The 22,419-nt window shown below is 42.2% G+C and overlaps 1 protein-coding gene across 1 annotated transcript in view; it reads left to right on the top strand.

The window, feature by feature from the left end:
- Positions 1-731: 731 nt before the first annotated feature.
- ROR2 (receptor tyrosine kinase like orphan receptor 2) overlaps positions 732-22,419 on the top strand; it is a 167,477-nt gene continuing 145,789 nt past the window's right edge. Inside the window, exon 1 of the mRNA XM_074856597.1 lies at positions 732-976. Coding sequence (XP_074712698.1) covers positions 889-976 — 88 coding nt within the window. The 5' untranslated portion in view covers positions 732-888. The remainder of the gene's footprint in view (positions 977-22,419) is intronic.

Raw genomic sequence — 22,419 nt, forward strand, 5'->3', positions numbered from 1 at the left:
TTTTAAATGTATATTTAAATTGTGCTCATAATGCCTTTATTTCTGGCGGTAGATAGCGCTGAAATATTTTGAAGCTTTACTGGGAACAGAATAATTTTCTACCTGTTAAAGATAGAAAGTAAAATTTACTTTTGACACCCTAAGAAGAGAGCACCGGTGGAACATGTCAAGTCGCAGTGGTCCTGGCCTCTTGGAGTACATGCTGCGGGGCTGATGCCCCTGGATGTTTTGGGGGCAGGAGTAACTGTTTTCAATCACTTAATGCTCTGTGGGCACAAAAAGGCGTCAGCTGTGCAGCGAAGAGGAAGGAGGCAAAGGAGAGAAATAGTAGTGGCTTTGGCTGACGTGCCCCCCGACCACTTATTTTTGTTTTATTGGGGATTTTTCTGAGGAAACTGGAAGCTTCCCGAGGCTTCTGGGGGCAGGACTGGCGCTTCAGAGCGGGCCCAAGCCCTGCCAGCTCGTGGGGGTGGTCGAGGCCCCCTGCCCGTGTGCGGAGAGAGAGGCGGGTGCGGGCTGGCCGGGGCCGGGGGCTGCCCCCGGCAGAGGGTGCCGGAGCGCAAGGACTGCCCTTGCCCTGGCCGCCCCTCGGCGTCGCTCCCCTCCCCTGTGCCGGGTTTGTCCCGGGTGACGTTGGGATGCTGGGGAAGAAGGAGGAGGAGGAGAAAGGAGGAGGAGGGGAAAGGAGCGCGGCTTCCTCCGCCCCCAGTCCGGCACAGTCCGTTAGCGGGAGCGCAGGGCCGGAGCGGCGGTGCCGAGGAGAAGTTTGCGGCAGCGCCGAGCCCCCGCGGCGCGGCACCGGCAGCGGACCCTGCTCCGCCCGCAGGCGCTGCTGCTACCCCGCGGGCTCTGTGCCGCGGCGGCCGGGCGGGAGCGCGGGCGGGCAGCATGGTCCCCGCGGCGGGGCGGCGAGGGGCGGCGGGCCGCCTCCTGGCCCTGCTGGCGGCCGCCTCGGTCCTTCGCCTCCGCGCGGCAGGTAAGGAGCGGGACCCCGGCGGGAGGGGAGGGGAGGGGGTGTGCAGGCAGAGGGGAAGCAGGGAAAGCTGCGCGCGTTCTAGAAGAGTTGAGCGTATCCACTGGGGACCGGCGGAGCCGCCAGCATCCCCAGTTGGTGGTTGATGTTGGTTACTTTTTCTTTTTTTCGTTTTGGGTTTTTTTTTTTGTTGTTGTTTTTGTTTTGTTTTTTTTTCTTTTCTTTTCTTTTTGGCAAAATGGAAACCTGATGTTGCGTTTTTTTACGAGGGGGCGGGGGCTGGCAGGAGACGATGGCAGCGGTGGCTGCGCTGAGGAGGGATCGCTAAAACTTCTTCCCCGAGCGCATCCCGGCGCCCCAGCCCGGCGGGCGCTTCGTGCCGCTCCTCGGCTGGTTCAGCGCACCGAGGCTGGTTGGTGGCGACTGGGGGGAGGGGGAAAGAAGAAGAAAACAAAGGAGAAGTTCGGGGTTTTGTTGTTTCCGAGGGTGGATAGCAATGAGTGGAGCCTCCTCCTTCACTCCGCCCGCCCTCCCTCCAGCCCTCCCCTCGGAGTAGTTATAATAATGTGTTATTTGGGCCGTTGAGTGTTGCCAGAATCTCAGTGGGAACCAGAAGGAAGGCGGGGGGGGGGGGGGGGGGGGGGGAATTAAAGTTGAGTGGGCGAAGGGGCAGCCGCCGTGCTTGCAGCTGGTAGAGGCTCGGCAGGTCTCTTTCTGTGTGTTTTTGAGCTTTAGAGGGTCCCATTTCCTCTGTGTACCTGGCCGACCCCTGGGGACTGAGGAGATCAGCCTCTAGGCTCAGGAAACACTAGGACTCGGTTCAGCGAGCTCCGCGATTGTTTTTAGAGCTGAATAAACTGCCCTTATTAACATCTGACCTTGCGCCGTGGCAGCGGCAGTGCGGCTGCTGAACACTTGCCAGTTTGTCCGGCATCTCCGAGGCGAGCGCCGTGATTTATAGGGACCTTGGGGAGCGTGGGGGGTTGTAGAGCCGCGATGGTGTAAGAGTTACAGTTCCTGTAAAAGAAGGCGCATAAACTTCCCCCCCCCCCCCCCCCCCCCCGCCCCCCGCACGCTTAGGATGTGTGGTGCTTTCAGAGCAGAGAAGGGGAGGTTTAACGTTTTCGCTTTGCCTGGGATGTGAAATGCACCGGGGAGGTAGGTGCTGCCGGCTTCAGGTCTTTGATCTTTCGTGAAACCATTCTCTGGAAAAGTGCCCTCTCCCCCTCTGCAGCAGATGAACCTTGCTCACCAACTCCTTCCCGGGGCGCTTTGCCCGGGGGCTGAGGGAGGAGATGACAGGCGGCACCATGTCCATGCCCGGTTTGTAACCCTTCCCGTGCTGTCCCCACGGAGCAGCGCGGGAGCTCGGCGGGCAAGCAGCGCCTTCCTCCCCCCTTTCCTGGCTTCGACTTAATTGCACTGAAGTGCAGGAGGAGACCGATGATGTCTTTAAGGAAAAACAGTGATGCTGCAGATTAGAGGGGACTTGTTAATCAATTGCACGTTTGAAAGGGCTTTTCTTCCCTTTGTTGCTTTCGCTAATCCATTTACCTCTCCCCGGGAGGTGACAGATGCCTATATTTCCTGTTATTCAGCTCCGGGGTCCTAGGTCTTGCCATTTGTTGCATTACAGTGAAGGGAGAGGATCAGCAGAAAGAGGTCTGGGGGTTTTCCGGGGGGAGAGCAGGAGGCGAATGTGTTACAGCTCGCGGATCTGGGGTCAGTGCCCGTCGCGTTTATTTTTCCTAGTGCCTTTATTGCTCCCTTTGAAGGGGGGCCCGCTAACAAATTGCGCGGCCTGCTCGCCGCCCTGCCCCTCCTGCGGGGTCCCGGGCTCCAGGGGTCTCCCGGCCGGCCGGCCCGGTCGTCCTCTGCGGGATGTAAAAGGCGATGCCGGACTTTCTGTCCCCGTCCCCACTGTATTACCGTTTTGCCGAGCAGTTGGATCTGTTTTTCGGACGCAGCGGGAGGGAGTCGTGGAGGGAGTCCCACCTCCCGTCTGCTGTTGCGGGCAGTGTCTGCCGATGTGTGTTAGCGGGAGACATTTCAGATTTGGTGAGAGCGTTTCAGCCTTCTCAGAGGCAGTATAAAATCACTAACTACTATTACAAACGGATTTGGGGATTTTTATTAGTTTATTTTTTTAATGCTGCCCCGTAAACGGGCTTGTGATAGTCGTCTCAACCACCTGTGGAAGGTGTGGATTCGCTATGCTTCGATAGGCACAAAGTTTGAGACTCCATTTTCTTCACTGAGCAGCACAGCGGTTGAGAGCCCATAATCACAGCAATAAATACTTAGGTACTTCTGTTGTTAAGCGGTATTTTTCTGTTTAATTAGATTTGCTTAATGGTAAACAGAATTAATCTTCGTTTGTGAACCTACATTTCATTTAAACGTTTATTTTTGAAAATTATCTCAGCCTTTTCGCAGTTCACTTTACAGTGTGACTGAGAGGCAGCAGAAATAAGGACGGTTGGTTGTTGAAACTAGTGATGCGCAATGTACTCAGCTTATAGACTTTTGTTACCTTACCATTAAATAGTAAAGGACGTTTAATGAACCTGAAGTTAATACTCAACATGACTTGTGAAGTATGCAGAACATTGTGTTTTAAAAAAAGTGTTTCTGTCAACAGAATGTCAGGGAACGAAAACGATGGTAACTCTCTGCTATCATTTTGCAAGGCCTGAAGTTTGTAAGCTTCTACCTAATTTCATAAAGGAAAACCCCCTGATTTATTAGAGTACAATGTTAGTGGAGAAATAAATACAAGTACGGATTACTTCTGAATGCCTTTAAATGCCTAACTACACAAAGTTTTAAAATGCTCGAATCTTTAAAGTTGCCTGAGATTTAGCTATAGCTCCCTCCTGAGTTTAATAAATGAGCTTCAGCTCTGGAAATTGTACATAGGTCACCTGGTAAAAGTTTATACGGCTTTGAGTACAAGAAGTCTTCAGATAGCTTTGAATAAATGACATTGATTACATTAACTACTTTAGGTCAAACCTTAATCAAACCTAGCATTAATTAAATCGTTAGGTAGTTTAGTGGTGAAGTTTATCCTTAGGTCAAGGGTTGCTGCTGAATGTTTTTTTCCACTTGAGTGTCTTGATTATGTTAAGCATTTGTAATTGAATTGCAGTTTTCTTCCTTAAACTCTTTTCTGCTGTAAACAGCATAGAAATGTAAGATGCAGGAAGAAAAGGACCAGTTGACAGACAAGGCAAATTAATCCTGTTTAGTGAGCTTCCAGTTGTTTGTAGGAAAGCTGATCTGTTTTCTAAACTCACTGTACTTTGTGTGAGGTGTGAATAACTTTCAGACCTGTCATTGGCATGGAAATGTATTTGACCACTAATTAGAAAACTGACAGCCCGATGGGAATGACTTAGTCTAGCCAATGGGAGTGAAATGTAATAAATACTGGGTTTTGTTTGATAACTATGAGAATCTTCTATATAGATGACTTGTAGAGCCCTTTTCATGGCTTATCTTCAGAGTCTTAAATTCACATTTTAGGTTCAATAAAAATGTCAGCTAGAAGCAGTCAGCATCAGAAGTTTTTAATCATACTTTTGATGGAGAGAATTTATTTTAAAGAGCCTCTTTGTATTATTCTGAACATTGAACGCAAAGAAAAAATACTAAGCAAACTTCCTTTGGTTTTTATACATAAATATTTCTATAGATGTTTCTTTCTGTGTTGTGTTGTGCGGTTGCTCAGAGGGAAGAAATGCTACTTAGAGTATTCCATCTAATTTATAGCATCTGTCACTATGCTCTCTATGCAGAGGATGGCTTGCTATTTAACTTTGTTTATTCATTGTGAGGCTGTTGCTTTGTAAAGGAAGTTGTCATTAGGCTCAGCAAGTCTGGAAAGTATGCAAGTCCTCAAGTCTTCTAATCCAGTGACTACAAAGCAGTTAAAGCTTCAAAGAAAAGGAACAACAGGATTTTGCTGCACTGAAAGAAGACGCATTGTTTGTTAATCCTGCTTTTAATTGTTACTTATACTGCTGAATGATGAAACACTGCTAGTAACCATTTGGGACAAACAACAATTTAATTTAAATTATTGTCTTTCCTCTTGGTTTTGTATAAACGTGTAAGTAGTTTGAAGTGAAATGTCCCTTACCAGCTTTTTGCATTTACTTTTCCCAAGCCTTTGCCATGCACCGATATTCATTTGCAGACATCCTGCTAGGTTTTTTTTCTGTTCTCCACAGACTTGACTGACAACCAACCTTTCTATCTTCACATCTGTTTGTCCTCCTCAGCTAGTTTGGGAAAGGATTTCCACTTTCTTTTCGAAGTGATGCTGGCCGGTGATCTTTTTTGAAACTAAAAATGGCTGTACGTGACTCTTCTGGTGGCAGTAAAAGACGCTTTTCAAAAATCGGGGTGATCCCTTTGTCTTTTAACTGGCAATGGACAAAAGCTTTCATTTAAGAACCCAAACAAATCTGCGTTGTAACTTCAGTGAAAACAAGAAATCACATAAATGTATTTCACTAATGGTACACTCTTATTTTGTTGGGGTAAGCAAGTGTATCGCACCTGCCTAGCTAGCTAGCTCACAGGGTGGTAGCCCTGGTCTTGAGCAGTTTGCAAAGCCTGTTGAAGGAGCGGTGGGTGTATCCTGTAGACAGTTCCATGCTTCTGAGCTTGTTGAAAATGAGCGTGTGTGTATCTGCATGAGCTGTTGTGCACATGTATCGGTAGTGTGCACTGCTTCATGAAACAAAGGGACTATACTGCTGTCTGCCGATTGAGTTAGTCTTCATTTACATTGATGCATTCTGGTTTTGCTATATAAACTGTCGCAATGCATGCCTGTTTGTGATGGTGAAGAAGTGTGGTATACAGTAGCTGATGGAAGAGGAAGGATATCATGATATTACTGATTCCATAGAAGGTATTTGAAGAAGGAGCGTGGTCTTCTGTGCCTGTTTCCTCTGAGTCCAGAGCAGAGCCAACTGACATTCACTAAAGGTTGCGTGGTTGTGAGAGTGCAGATTCACAGCCACCTGAAGCTGTTTGTTTATTTAGTTAAATCAGCAAGCTGACTCTGCTGAAAAATAACTCTGCAGGAGTGAAAGACTATGTGGGCAGAGGTGAACAGAGAATTAGCATGATGAAAAGAGAGAAGACATTTTCTTTTTCCACTATATTGATTTTGTTGGACCAACAGGAAGATGTTTTGTGAGGGTACTGCTTATACAAACAGCAAAGTGAAATCCATGGGAAACTGTTTTGGACCTCAGTTTGGCCAGTGTCTAGTTTTAAAGTGTGAGTAGTCCAATCACGAGGTTAGATTGAGTCCCCATAGGTATTTTGTCAGTGAACTCTTCATCGATTTCACATGGGAGACGTGTCTAAGTACCTCTTAGATTTGGTACTTCCACTTCAGATGATGTGAACTTGTAAAGAGAAACAACAAATCTGCATTTGATACTCTTTCTTGAACAAAAAAAATCACGTGTATATTGCTGTATCTATGAAACCTCTACTGAAATTAGATTTCTGTCTTCTAATTGCTCTGTTTAGACACTTCCTTTTATATAAGCAGCATAAACATTTAGTTCTGAAACTACAGGTTATTGCCCCTTGTCCTCATCAACACTGCTCTAGGCTGTTCATTTAACAGTTCATCCGGTAAGTATTATTTCAAGATGAAGTGGCTTCTATAAATTATTTTCCTTGCTTTTGGTAGTTTAGTGCCGTAACATTTTTTCCATTGTGTTGTGTATGTAAGTAGAATGACTTGACTGGTTGTATAAAGAGAGGATAAATTCTGTTAGAGTTCTCCTAAAATTGTGAAGTCTTGCTTTTCATAACAACATATACAACTGTCTAATTGAATCATAAATCAAACTATCAATGGACTAATTCCTTATCAAAGTGATAATGCAGTTACATATTCAATTATAGAGCAGAGGACAGATAACATACAGCAAAAGACAGGAAGAATTTTATCCCTGTTTCTTTAGGAAAATGTGTAAAAACTATGGTTGTAAATAATAAACTTGATTTCTACTAGTCAGAAACACTCTCTTCTATACCGTATGCACTGTAAACAAAAATGTTAATCATATGTAAATCTAAAAGAGGAATCACAGAAGTCTACCCAACACAAACAAATGAGACTGTCATGTTCCTTCACAAGCAGCTTTCTTTCCTCTCTGTCTACAACAGATAGCTAGATCCCATACCTTTAACTTGGAGGTAAAGGAGACATAAAAGATTTTTTTAAAGGGCAGAGATAACCACAGAAGATCTTAGGAGCAGGTTAACTCAAAGCACGGCTCAGGCATTTGAGCTGTGTTTCACAGCAAGATCTTAAAATTACTCCTTATGTACACTTCTATTTGTAAGACATTAATCTTTCATTTCTAAGGCCCTTAACTAGCTGTAAGTGTTGTACTTCTTTTCTTGCCACATGGACAGGCATCATCCATATCTAAAAGTACTGTTTAAAGAAGTTACCTTCTTCCCCACTCTTCATCATTTCCTTCCTGCGGGATGTTACCACCTTCCAACTTTCCTGTCAGAGCAGTGGGTGGACATTCAGCAACCTGTTTCAGGCAACATCTTGCAGTTCACTTGGTCTAAGCTAACCCAGCTGATTTTGAGTTAGATGGGATCAGAGGTCCCTCATATGAGCAGCTCTGCCAGTAGACCAGAGGAGGCTGTAACTTCTGCAGTGCTGTTACCAAGCTGGAGTTTGGCAGGAAGATCACCTATTTCACTAGCTCACTTAGAGCTGGTAGCCTTTGGCAAGAGAATTTTGCTGAGAAGGTGGGAGAGGGATGGGAATGGTAGCAGTATAGCATCTTTCAACAGCAGAATTAATCTCCATTTATCTCACAGTTGGTCTCTGTCACATACCTTCCTAGTTTCTTCCTTCATGCTTCATAGGAGCTTCTCATAAATACCTGCAAAACTAATCGTTATCCTTCCTTGTGATGTCTCTAGAAATCCCTCATTTAAAGGTTAGACTAATTGTATGCTATCATGCAGGTCACTGTTGTCTGTGTCTCAGTATACTTGTGTCTTAAATTTGTCTCATATTGCAAGCTGTTTAATACATCATTGACTAACGTGGTGAGTACCTGGATTTCCAGTAATGTACAGGTATATAAACAAATAATCTGTTACTGGTATGGTAAGTCCATGTGAGAGTGCTATGATAAAACTGGTTGTGGGATCACAAGTACTATCAAAAGGGGCTGCACACCGAGGGACAGGAGATCTGACTCACAGCAGTGCCACCTTAGGTCAAGTGAAGGTGTTGTGGGGTCTCCCTCGTTTGTTCTTTTGTCTGTAAAACAAAGGAAGGTGTGATACTAGAAAAATAAGACATCTCTGAAAGGAAAAAACCAAGAAGGACAGTTCTGGAAACATTAATCAGATTTGTCTGGATTTGCATGAGAAATTACAAGTGTATCAAGTTTCGCTGAATAGAGCAAGATCAGAAAATGAGAAAGAAAAAAAAAGAATAGTATTACTTGACAGCTCAGGACTATAGCAGCTATGTTACTTTAAAGTAGGTATTGTGAATCTCTTGTATGAACCAATAATAAACAAAACTGCTTGAAAGCTTAAGAGGCCCCAATGATGTATAGAATTTTCTGCATACATGATCATAGTAAAGTTTTAGCAAGAAGTTATACAATGTAAAGAGAATCCTGAGATTTCGTGGTGTTTAAAATGAGAGAGTGCGTATTCTGAGAGATAAGTTAACAAATGGAGGGGATACACCCGAGGGTGCTGAAGGAGCTGGCTGGGGTGCTCGCCAAGCCGCTTTCCATCATTTACCAGCAGTCCTGGCTGACCGGGGAGGTCCCGACAGATTGGAAACTGGCCAGTGTGACGGCCGTCTATAAGAAGGGTCGGAAGGGTGATCCAGGAAATTACAGGCCTGTCAGCTTGACTTCGGTGCCCGGGAAGCTGATGGAGCAGCTCATCCTGAGTACCATCACACAACACATGCGGGACAACCAGATGATCAGGCCCAGTCAGCATGGGTTTATGAAAGGCAGGTCCTGCTTGACAAACCTGATCTCCTTCTGCAACAGGGTGACCTGCTTATTGGATGAGGGAAAGGCTGTGGATGTTGTTTACCTTGACTTTAGCAAGGCCTTTGACACTGTTTCCCACAGCATTCTCCTGGTGAAACTGGCTGCTCGAGGCTTGGATGGGCACACGCTTCACTGGGTAAAAAACTGGCTGGATGGCCGGGCCCAAAGAGTTGTGGTGAATGGAGTTAAATCCAGTTGGCGGCCGGTCACGAGTGGTGTCCCCCAGGGCTCGGTTTTGGGGCCACTCCTGTTTAACATCTTTATTGATGATCTAGACGAGGGGATGGAGTGCACCCTCAGTAAGTTTGCAGATGACACCAAGTTGGGTGGGAGTGTTGATCTGCTCGAGGGTAGGGAGGCTCTGCAGAGAGACCTGGACAGGCTGGAGCGATGGGCTCAGGCCAACTGGAGGAGTTTCAATAAGGCCAAATGCCGGGTGCTGCACTTGGGCCACAACAACCCCCAGCAGCGCTACAGGCTTGGGGAGGAGTGGCTGGAGAGCTGCCAGTCAGAGAGGGACCTGGGGGTGTTGACTGACAGCCGCCTGAACATGAGCCAGCAGTGTGCCCAGGTGGCCAAGAAGGCCAATGGCATCCTGCCTTGTATCAGCAATAGTGTGGCCAGCAGGGACAGGGAAGTGATCTTCCCCCTGTACTCGGCACTGGTGAGGCCGCACCTTGATTCCTGGGTTCAGTTTTGGGCCCCTCACTACAAAAAGGACATTGAATTGCTCGAGCGTGTCCAGAGAAGGGCAACGAAGCTGGTGAAGGGTCTGGAGCACATGTCGTACGAGGAGCGGCTGAGGGAACTGGGGTTGTTTAGTGTGGAGAAGAGGAGGCTGAGGGGAGACCTCATCGCCCTCTACAACTGCCTGACAGGAGGTCGCAGAGAGCTGGGGATGAGTCTCTTTAATGAAATAACAAGCGATAGGACAAGAGGGAATGGCCTCAAGTTGCGCCAGGGAAGGCTTAGACTAGATATTAGGAAGTATTTCTTTACAAAACGGGTTGTTGGGTGTTGGAATGGGCTGCCGAGGGGGGTGGTGGAGTCCCCATTCCTGGAGGTGTTTAAGAGTCAGGTAGACATAACGTTGAGGGATCTGGTGTAGTTGGGAACTGTCAGTGTTGGGTTAATGGTTGGACTAGACGATCTTCAAGGTCTTTTCCAACCTTCATGAGTCTCTGATTCTGTGAAAGGGTTTTAGTGTGGCTGTTTCTAGTTTAGAAAAGTGACATGGCAGAATTGTGTTATAATAAAAAACCAACAATACTAGAGCTAATGATGTGGCAATGATGTTTCTGTGTATGGTAAACTTGATCTCTTCTTAAGAAAACAAAAGCATAAAAAGGCAAATGAAGGCTATGCCAACAGATTTAGATAACCCAAATATATTGTATACTCTTTTTTTTCAGGCAGTAACAATTCTCTTCTGACTCTTAAATGTGTGTTGGTTTTCACATTTAGCTGATGTATTGGAGAAGCATTTTTCTTTATAAAAAGTTGCCTTGAGGCATGCCTACCCTGAAGTGTAATTCTAAAGCAGTGCCAAACTACCCAAACTGTGTATCGGAGAGCTGACAATACAGAAACTAGCCCTGCAAAATCCAACCCAGTGCTGGCTAGGCTGCCTGAATTGGCTTACCTCCTGTCCCCAGGAGCACCAAGGCTGGTGTGGGGAAGAGGCCAGACTGGGTGGTGCCAGGCTGGAGGACTGGCAGGGGGAGCAACATGGCAGCCCTAGCATTGAGCAGCCTTCTTGCTGTGGGATTATACTCTCAGAGATAGAAAATGTGATACGCAGAAATATTAACATAATTGTGTGGGCTAGAAATACTAGAGACACTTTCACAATATTGCTGTAACTGATGGCTGTTTAAGATTTGAATTGTGCAGAGCTGAACTAAACTAGTGCCATTTAAAGAAGAAAAGTCTCACCTGCCTCAAAAGTCTAGTCTGCAAACTCGTGTTTAATTAGTTGCCCAGTAGTTATTCACACCACAGATAGTCTTGTCATTTCTCTGTGTTTGAGCAATTGAATCTCCAGCAAGTGTTGCTTAAGTTGAATATTAGGATTCCAGTGAGTTCCGTATTCCACTGTACTAGGTAAGAATGAATGATCGTTTGAAATTAAATGTGTTAATAAAACATGGGAGATTCTTTTGGTACAGTAAACAGTGAAATGGACAAAAGGAACGTTTTGCGAAGGTTCTAAAGAGCTATCAAAGCTTTCAGTGTTCTATTTGAATTTTCAGTGTTCTATTTGAATATTCTAAGTTGAAAATAACAATTATCTTGTAGCATCTAGCCATAATTACTCTTTTAAATCTTACAACTTTCTGTTGAGAAATACAAATCATGCTTCTTCAGAACAGACGTGAAACATTTTTTTCATAAAGTTGAAAAGAAAGAAGGGGAGGAATATATGCCAGAGAAACTGGAGAATTATATTCATCTGAGAAATTCCTTCACTGGGGAATGGGAAATAAAAATCGTTTGTGGTACCCTAGGATCTGAATAGCTGAAGGGTGAGCTTAGGCATTAAAAATTATTTCAAAAATTGTAGTTATAGTGGTGGTAATGATGACTTCTTTCATGATAGATGAGAATCCCTTACAGAGAGGAAAGTGGTATTATGCAGATAAAATTACAAGCTTGAACAGGATCTGAATCAAACCTACATGAGGAAAATGTATCTGCTGTTGTTTTAATTTTAAAAATAACTGCTTCTTAGCTCTGCCTGGAAGCAATTTAATGCAACAAATTGATCTTTTTTTTTTTTTTTTTTTTTTGGAAAAGTATTTCCAGCCAGACCAGAAGCGGTAGTTAATAAATATCTTGAGAGGGTGAGTCTGTTCTTTATGCTAGGTTTTGCAAACGAAGTGAATTTGGATATTAATATCTGAAATTGTAGATAGTAATTCAACCTGTTTTTCCAAAGTTGATCTCACATTTGTCATCTTGTCTCTGTGTCAATGTAGAAATAAGATTCAGAAATCTGTTCTTTTAACAGTGGTAATGGAGAATCTGTTACAAAGTTTATGATACTGGTTTTCAAAGCAACAAGAAAAAATCACATTTCTTTCAAATTTTATGTCTAGAGAATTTTTGGATAATGTTGCTCTTGAGAAGAATATGCATATTTTTGTCAACCTGTTATTTAAGAACATATCGAGTGTAGAAAATACTTTGAAGAGGATTATGCCAGTCAAAGACAAGAGCATGTAGAGTCAGGAAAGGCAGATTTCAGAAGTTATCCTGGTTTGTAATCCAAGGCCAAATTTAAAGCTAGGGACAGTTTTGATTCTGGAGCTTGGTGAGGATGTGTTTACACAGGAAGATACTGCAAAAAGCAGTGCATCTTTCAAAATTACAAAAAGTGGAAGATGTTACCTCACATTTACTGGACACTTACTGTGTCTGCAGAGGTAGTTATTAGAAAGTACTGGTTCAGTGTAAAACCATAGAGTAAACTAGAGGTAGTACCTTCTTGTAGACAAGTCTTTAGTGATCAGTGAAATACTTAAATGTCATCTTTCTTTGTGCTGGCCATTGGCATGTGATTTATTGTTTCTAGAAATAGAGAAATAAACCTCAGCAATGTGGTGTTAGACTCTCTAGAAATTCTTCAAGTGTCTTTGTCTGCTGTATTTTCTAGAAAGCTTAAGATCTTCTGTAACCACAGTGTGTTGGGGAAAAAAGGGTTGGAAAGGATCTTGAGAGGTTGGATTATGTGTTCTTCAAGGTAGAATCACATGTAGCCAACTACATAACCTCTTCCCAAGAGGTGACAGGAACAGAGGTTCAGCAGCTTCCACAGGCAAGCACGCAGGCTTGGTGCTTACTTACTCTTGGTTGTAATTTAAGTGCATTACTTCCTCTTACAGTTTCTTTCTCTACCCCTTGTAATTATACTTTATTTTTTTGTGTGATTTCTGAAACAGTTCCTCAAACTTTGAAACAAACACTTATGAAAAAGTATCTTTTTTCCTTGTAGACGTATCTGCTTAGAACCCCTTTCCCCCTCTGTTTTCTCAGCTTTTCCTCTTTCATTATGTTTTCTAAATCTCATGGTAGTGCTCATTCCTCCCTACTGGACTTGCTCCAGAACATCTTTCTTGAAGTGCACTAACCAAAACTGTCATATTCCAGCTAGAATGCAACAGCACTGGCTAAAGGAAGAGGATTATTTCTTATACTTACCAGATGACATTATTTCTTAGAGTGATGTCTGACTGTTTTGTGGCAGGATGGCATTGCTCAGGTTCTCATCTGCTCCAAATCTTTCACACAGTATTTTTGCCCAGTCCCTGTTTGGTAACAGTGCCCAAAACTTTCTGCCTGTCTTCACTCAATTGTGCATCTTTATTGCCACCTGCACCATACCATTTTTTGCTGACGTTTTGTTTCATTTGCGCAGATGAGAATATTGGCAACACCTAACACCTTGGTGTTGCCTGTGGAGTTCAGTAAGGGAGGTATCCATAGCACTGAAACGTGTGAAACTGCATCATATCAGTCAACTACTGAGAGTTAACTCTCATTATGGGTTTCTAGTGAGTTGGCATTTACCTCTATATAATTTTTTCATATTTCACCTATCAGAATGTCATGTGGGACAGTTCCCCCCCAAAGTAATTATCACCTTCATTTCCTGCTGTTGCCTCAGCTTCATGCTGTCATTTAGTGCAGGATAGGAGCTGTCATATTATGGTCCCTGGGAGCTAAACTTCCCTCAGCAGAAACTCTTGTGACATGTCTAAAGTCTCTGGTTCTGTGGTTTCTTCTCAAGTTGCCTTTCTGTAACTTAACTTGAATGAGATTCATCAATTTGAAAGACAGAGTTCAGACCTGACTATTTTTGAAGATTTTTTTTTTTCTTCTGAGTTCAGACAAAGTTCATAGAAAACTTCTTCCAAATGGCAGTTTATCTTTCTCTCTTAATATCATGTCTGCATCAATTTAATAGATTAAAATTGTATCCTTTAATCTCATACTGGTTACATGTATTCCTGTTCCTTTCGCTCTTTAAAATCCTGTATTGTGTGAGTAGTTGCATGTTGCAAGACCAAGGCAGTTAACTAAAACTTCTGGGAGTATATGATACAGTTTCGATTTTAAGTATTACTATTCATCTGAAATAAGTTACAGACTTAGAATTATAGAAATAATGTAAGAATAAATATGTGCACTTGTCATTGTCTCTACAGAATTGTCCTTAGTTCCTGTAACTCCCATCATCCCATCCTCTTCCTTCATTTTATTTTTCTGTTCCTGTGGTTTTGTTTTTTTCCCTACAGCGTATTTCGTTCTGACACTTGGGGTTTTTTCTTTTTTCTTCTTCTAATTGTTTTCCCATTACTGAGCACTTTAGATCTTGGGAATTCACAGGTATGCTCTGCTTGCCTACCAATGGTAGGAAGTACTTCAGAGTGATCCACAGTGGCTGTTTCTAGCTGTCTGGGAAAAAAATAGCAGGTAGGACAAATACCTCCAAACAGATGGTGTTCTGTGATTAACTGAGCCACTGCATGCTCCTCTGTAATTGATGTTGCCTGAGAAACTGCTGGTATCAGCATCTATACATTTGTGCATGGGATGGAAGACTAAAGCCAGGAAAGGGTAAGATGGGGAGCACAGCTCTGATGAGGTAGGAGCAGGCTGGGATATGTGGGCTTGTCTGAGCAGAGGAGCTGGACTGTGATCCAGTTTATGAGAAAAATAAGTGTCTGTGGGATGTGGAACTGGGTTTAGGGTTATGAGAATGTGTAATAGCAAGTATAAGGGAGGTTAACATGCTCATGAACGCGGACTGGCAGAGAATTAGAAACTTCTACTGTTGCCCTGCCAACATGGCTGGAGGTACGGGTACTGAACATAGCTCCACGCTGTGCTTGGGAAGGTCCTGCCTTATACTGTGGTTACTTTTTTCTTCTTCAGGACATATAATGTAGGCAATGACCATGTCTTTCACCATGGGTTGTATAGCAAGTTTTACTTAAGAAGAAGGAAGGTGAAGTTGTGTCTGCTGCAGTGGTTGTGTATTTCAAATGCCTTGCCTGATTTGAAACATTAGAAGTGGATAGGGACATGAAGGAAGTCATTGCCAATTACAGGTCCTGTCACTCTGAGAGCTATAGCTGTGTTGAAGCAATAGTGGACTCTGCTTATTTAGGAAAATACACATGTTTTTTTTCTTCAGGTCAAAATCACAGTTATGAAATACTGGAAATTATGACCTCCTTTATCTTATGCGCATGTCTGATGTATGCAGCCCCTTTGTGGGGTTTATTTTTTTTTTCCTCTGTGCTGTTTTTCAGTGTGGTGGTTTTTTTTCTTTTTACTTTTTTTTTTTTTTTTCCTTTGAACTGATGAAACCACTCTCTTTGGTAATTATGATTCAGTTAGGTCAGTCCTAGACTTTTCTGTGTGGAGACTGCCAAGTTTTTCTGTAATATGTGGTGGTTTAGGGATTTGGATGAATGTCCAAAAGGGACCAAGACTTGATACCTCCAAATGTCTTTAATTTAAAACCATAATTTGGAAAGGATCTTTCCTGAGTCCCAAGAGAAAAAAGCCAATACTTTCATTTATATTATTAGTCATCATTCTCTCCACCATCAGGGTTCCCCTCCCTTCTGAAAAGGCTACAGTTTGTTTTGCTGTTTTAACAGAAACGAGTTTAGTTGATTTAATGTTCTGTTTTGTGATGAAGTGTCTTACCTAGGTCATAGTTTAGCTGTTAACAAGATATTTATGAAGTGGTAAGAATTCTCTGCTCTGTGGTGAATTTAGTCTCTAGAGAGAAGCAAAATGCTATTTAATAGCAAATAAAGTAGTTCAGTTTCAAATTATATGTTGAAGTTAAATGCAACAATTTTAATCTTTTAGTAACCCCCTAAATAACTAGAGTATCTGGAACTGCTCAAAACTTATGTAATTTGACCTCTATTATAGAAAAAACATTTCATGTAGAATAATATTGCAAGTAGCTATCCAAGGGAGGAAAATTTTAGATTTAGAAACCAAGTTAAATTCACACTTTTATTGTATGTGCAGACTGTAAAATATAGCCGAAGCCTAAGAACGTATTCCTGAGCTATTTCTTCAATATACAAGACTCATTTGACTGACTTATCAAATACTGTGCTAAATCCTTGTAAGTATTTGAATCTGGTATTTGGGATATTTGCTTGGAAGTGTGTTGTTTGTCATGTAACAATAGTGTTATCAGCAGACGATTCCCTCATTTTTGCATAGTTTTTATTGGTGTTTAGCATGATTACAGCTGTAGTAGTTAAGACTCAAGCAGCAGAAGCCTTCATGTTCTAGGTGTTCCCCAGACATGCAATGCAGATAGAGTTATTTTTAAAGGAATTCTGTATGAACTACTGCTTTACCATCAAAAGCTTTGAAAACAGCATTGTTTGGGATTTCAGTTGTATCTATGAACCAGTAGTGGTTTGTCTCTCACTCACATGTACTAAAAAAATTGTATGTGAGCCCTTTCTCTTCCCAGTTGTTTATCAGCAGACTTTATCAGGCATGGTTTATGATGTATTGAATTTTGCGATAAGTAATAGACTAGCACTTGCATGATAAGTAAGTAATTAGTGAACTATATCACTAATTAATTGGCCATGTTTAATTAGCTCTAGAGTGCCAGTTCAGCTCCACAGAAATAATTTGTATTCGATTCAGAGGCTTCATTTTACTTGATCTTCAGTTACCTGAACAGCCATTTCTGTGAAGTCCTTATTTCTGTCTTGGTCTAGGCAGGCAGACCTTTGCATATTGTAGAATAGTTGCTTTGGTCTCTATTCTTACTTTATATTTTGACTTGTATGATTATAGCTCTGAAAAGAAATCTTCAGGAAGATTTGTTTTCTTGACTCTTAATGTGTGTTTTTGCATTAAGATGGTTTCTAGGTCACTGTACAGTTTTATTGATCTGGCAAACAATATGAGTGAACCCTAAACATCTAAAGCAAAGCTTGCCCCAAGACTGGACAGTGAAGGAGGTATGTGAACCATGAGTTGTTCAAAACTAAAATCCTACAAAATTGTTTTTGTAAAAATCTATAGACGATTCTACCATTTACGCCCCAGCAGCCATCTGCTGAGACAAACTTTAGAAGACCTGGTTTCATAAACACATTTTGCATTTTATTTTGCTTTTAAAACAGTTATCTTACATGGTTAACACTCTCCTAAATGTATCTCTCATAATTAGTGCAACAAATAAAACAGTTTTGCCAGTGGCTTGCAAAGTTCATGCACAGATACAGATTGAATGACAAATTAGAGGTCTCTGTACAAGCCTAGCAGTTCATAAAGCAATGCTTTGTAAGACTGGAATAGGTGGGGCCAGACATTCATCTGTCTCTCATGTAATGGCATTCTGAATTGCATGAGGACCAGTGCTGTTCCAGAGGCAGTCTCTACCTCTTGTATAAGACAGTGAAAGTTTATTAACTAAGTTAGCATTTATACCTTTTTGATGAAGGTAATAATGAGTTTAACTTTGTAAGAAACCTCATTCTCTCAGTGAACATACAATAATTTTTCTACTTTAATAGAAGGTGTATAATAAAATAAAGTCAGACCTACATGATTATAACTTTTTAAAATTGGAACTAAAAAGCTTTTCACTTGCCAGATATGAATTTCTGTGTTACTTCTGCAATGATTAGTGTTCAACACCTAAAACAGAGCAGGGAGTTGCAAATCACTGATGCAGTTGTAGGTGTTAGTGTTATCTTGTTTTGTGGAGTCAGTAATCAGTTCCTGAAACTCCTGTTGCAAAGTGAAAGAACTTTATAAATGTTAATTAATTTTTAAATTGCACAAGTGAGATGGTCTTGTTTATCTTTGTTGTGGTTTAACCCCAGCCAGCAACTAAGGACCATGCAACTGCTTGCTCACTCCTCTCCCCACCCAGTGGGATGGGAGAAGAATTGAAAAAAAAGTAGAACTCGTGGGTTGAGATAAGAATGGTTTAATAACTAAACTAAAATAAAAATAATAAAATATAATAATATTCTAATGAAAAGGAGTATAATAAAAAAATAGAGAAATAAAACCCAAGAAAAAACAAGTGATGTACAATGCAGTTGCTCATCACCTGCTGACCAATACCTGAGCAGTGATCTGCTCCTCCTGGCCAACTCCCCCCAGTTTCTATACTGAGCATGATGTCCTGTGGTATGGAATATCCCTTTGGCTAGTTCGGGTCAGCTGTCCTGGCTATGCTTCTTGTGTGCCTCCTTGCTGGCAGAGCATGGGAAACTGATAAATCCTTGATTTAGGATAAGCACTACTTAGCAACAACTGAACCATCAACATGTTACCAGCATTATTCTCACACTAAATCCCAAAACCAGCACTGTACCAGCTACTAGGAAGAAAATTAACATTGTCCCAGCCAAAACCAGGACAATCTTATAAATTATAAAACTGAGGCAGAAGGAAGGTATGTGAAGTGTGCTGAGAGCAGAGAGGTTATTTTGTGAGCAAGATTTTTCTGTATGGTGTGTTCATGAATGTTAAAGGATTTCACCAGACTGTGGGTATATCTCGGCTTCCTTTATTAACAACTCAGAGTTGGGCCATCACCTCAGTGAGTGGCAACAGCTAACAAAAAGTGCCCTCTATATATATGATATAACATACAATACAAAGAGTCTTTGGTGATTTTCCAGGAACTTTCAGCTCTCAATTCATCATCAATTTCAAAAGTCCATTGTATTCCACAGTTTTGACTAGCTCTTGTGATTCCGTTCCGATTTCTCTTCGGACACCACTGCTTATTGATGCAGTCTTTGGTCATCATGGTTACTTATCTTCTGAACAATCTTCATCATAATTCACTTCTAGACTTCTGAGAAAAGACTCAAAATGTTCTATTTAACATATACTTAATCTATGTCTAGCTTTTCATTACCTAGCCTTTCTAATTTGCTTAAACTGTCAGTATTGTTCCTAGAGCACCTGTGCTCTATTAATTAAGCCTATAAAACAATATCTGTTTATTAATTATTCCTGCTATTAATAATGTCCTAAGAGAAAAGAGTTTTCTAAAGCTTGTTCCTTTTACACTGAACATGTGGCACTACGCATGATTGTGCATATACCTAATATGATGTTTAATGGAGAAGTTGGTAAAATTCTAAGAAGAAAAAATGAGATCAAAATGCTAAAATAAAAACTAGCTAGCTTGTTTATGTTTTTGTCCAATGAAATATGAAATTGAAGCTCTTCTTACTGCATTTAAATATCTTGGCATATATGTATCCTACTGCATTTAAGTACCTTTGGCCTGCTGCTGTGGTTCATTCTTAATGATTACTGGTGAAAGAAAGGGGACACACAGCAGAGTATAAATGGCAAAAACTTGCAGCATTTCTGAAACAGTATCATGAACAAGTTAATAACAACCAGAACCTGTCAGTCTGACCTCGGTGCCGGGCAAGGTCATGGAGCAGGTCATCTTGAGTGCCATTAAAAGTCATATAATGGACAACCAGGGGATCAGACCTAGTCAGCATGGGTTTATGAAAGGCAGGTCCTGCCTGACAAACCTGATCTCCTTCTATGGCAAGATGGCCCGACTATTGGACGAGGAAAAAGCTGTCAATATTATCTACCTGAATTTTTGAAAAGCATTCAACACAGTTCCCCATAGAATTCTCATAGAAAAACTGGCTGCCCATGGCCTGGATGAGCGAACGGTCTGCTGGGCCAAGCACTGGCTGGATGGACGGTCCCAGAGAGTGGTGGTCAATGGAGCTAAATCCAGCTGGCGGCCGGTCACAGGTGGTGTTCCTCAGGGCTCGGTTTTGGGACCATTTCCGTTTAACATCTTTATTGATGATCTTGATAAGGCCATAGGGTATATCATCAGTAAGTTTGCAGATGACACCAAGTTAAGCGGGAGTGTCGATTTGCATGAGGATAGGGAGGCTCTACAGAGAGACTTGGATAGATTGGATCGGTGGGGCCAACGTCAGCGGGATGAGCTTCCACAAGGCCAAGTGCCAGGTCCTGCACTTGGGCCACAACAACCCCCTGCATTGCTACAGGCTTGGGGAGCTGCGGCTGGAGAGCTGTGTGGAAGAGAAGGATCTGGGGGTTCTAATTGACAAGCAACTGAACATGAGCCAGCAGTGTGCCCAGGTGGCCAAGAAAGCCAACAGCATCCTGGCTTGTATTAGAAATAGTGTGACCAGCAGAAGTAGGGAGGTGATAGTCCCCCTGTACTCTGCACTGGTGAGGCCACACCTGGAGTATTGTGTCCAGTTTTGGGCACTTCAATATGAGAGAGATATCGAGGTGCTGGAGCGAGTGCAGAGGAGGGCAACGAAGCTGGTGAAGGGCCTGGAGAACAAATCCTATGAGGAGCGATTGAAGGGGCTGGGACTGTTCAGTTTGAGGAAGAGAAGGCTGAGGGGAGACCTCATCACTCTCTACAACTACCTGAACGGACATTGTAGAGAGGTTGGTGCTGGTCTCTTCTCACAGGTAATTAGCGATAGAACAAGGGGGAACGGCTTTAAACTGCGACAGGGGAGGTTCAAAGTGGACATTGGGAAAAAATTTTTCCCAGGAAGAGTGGTCAGACAGTGGAATAGGCTGCCCAGGGAGGTGGTGGAGTCACCATCCCTGGATGTGTTTAAGGGTGGTTTAGATGAGATGTTGGGGGATATGGTGTAGGGGAGAACTTTGCAGAGTAGGGCTGATGGTTGGACTCGATGATCCCAAGGGTCTTTTCCAACCTGAATGATTCTGTGGTTCTCTGAATTCTAAAGAGACATATAAAAGTCTGTTTGCAGGTTAAAACAGAAAACATAGAAGAAAAATAGCTGTGTCATAATGGGAAGGAAAAGTAACAATTTTTCTAAAATTACTGAGACTAAGGTCTTCTCTTGTTAAAATGGATGTATTAGAAAATAGGAAAATGTACATGTATAGTTGGAGTATAATTGAATCATGGAACCATTGTACCTTACAGTTGTAGTATATGTTTGGAGAAAATGAGTCTTTTTCAAATCAGTGGATCTAGTGATGAGAAAGTTCCGGAGACAGTTGCTTGAAATAGTTTAGAAAACAGGCAAAAGCAAACTTGGCAAGGCATTTTTTTTTTTTGATGGCAATTACAGCTTCCATCTTCACAAAGATGAAGTTAAAGTACTTGACCTACTTGATTCCCATTGGTCATTATTTCCGTATGCCATCATTTACTCAGTAAATAGCAAGCTTTTAAAGTCCTTCTGTGGAGGGGACAGGCTTTCAGGCTTGGGAAGAAGCTTGAAATTTTTATGGGCATAGGAGCAGAATTTGGTCTGAAAGAGGAGACTGAGCAGTGGAGAGCTTTGTTGGGATGTGAAAGCTAAAATGTCATCCAGGCATTCATCCTACTGCTGTTGAAAGGAAGCAGTACCTGCACCAGGAGTTTAGAGAAGTAGCTTTCACAGAGGTGTTAGGTGGCTGTGAAGATACTGGCTTGAAGAAGGAGCTTGCTCACAATAAGTGCATGTAATTTTTTTTTTTTTTTTAATTTACAGGAGAAAATGCATACCAAGAAACATGCACATATCTTTAAAGGCAGCGACAGTACACTTCCTTTTCTCCAAGTGGGATTTTGCATACTGCTGACTACAGAAGGAGTGCCATACACTACCAGGGCATCTTGTTTGCATTTCTTTCTTTCCTCTCATCCTTTATTCTGTTTATATGATTGCAGAATATAGAGGCTGATGCTGGCTACACGGTAATACTACAAGAAGTGTAATGCCTGTCTTCAGCTGTTGTAAATTGGCATGATTCTATTACAGTCAGTGAAGTCACACTGACAATGTTAATAAGCATTCAAACAAAGATTAAATTTAGGGTCTCTTAGACTTGATAGATGATGTTTCTAGTTCCTGAAGATGTTTTAGATTAGAAAGCCTGTGTTTGAGCAAACTGGCCTCCCCTTGAAGCAGTATAGATGTTGTAAATAACAACATTCCTCTGGCCACTGACCAAGATACAGGAACTGATTTAATCTTGGGCTTTTGTATGTCTTTACAATTGCATATTAATGCATTTCAAAATATCTGGTATTTGTCTTTCTGTTAACATTTAGTTAAGAGATGCCTGAATGCTGTTGTTTGGATTACTTGATTGCAGTTTATAACCATTCATTATTCACTGCGTTTTTTTCTAAATGTAAATCAGAAAGGTGGGGTATTTTAGATTGCTAACAGGATAGAGGTTCTCTTTGACACTAAAGGCAAACTGGTTAAAATGAAAGGTAATTTAACAATTCAGCTTTGTGCCTCTAATTCATGCTATCCTGGTAGATATGCTAATGAATGT

This window comes from Strix uralensis, chromosome Z (assembly GCF_047716275.1).
Source record: "Strix uralensis isolate ZFMK-TIS-50842 chromosome Z, bStrUra1, whole genome shotgun sequence".
NCBI lineage: Eukaryota > Metazoa > Chordata > Aves > Strigiformes > Strigidae > Strix > Strix uralensis.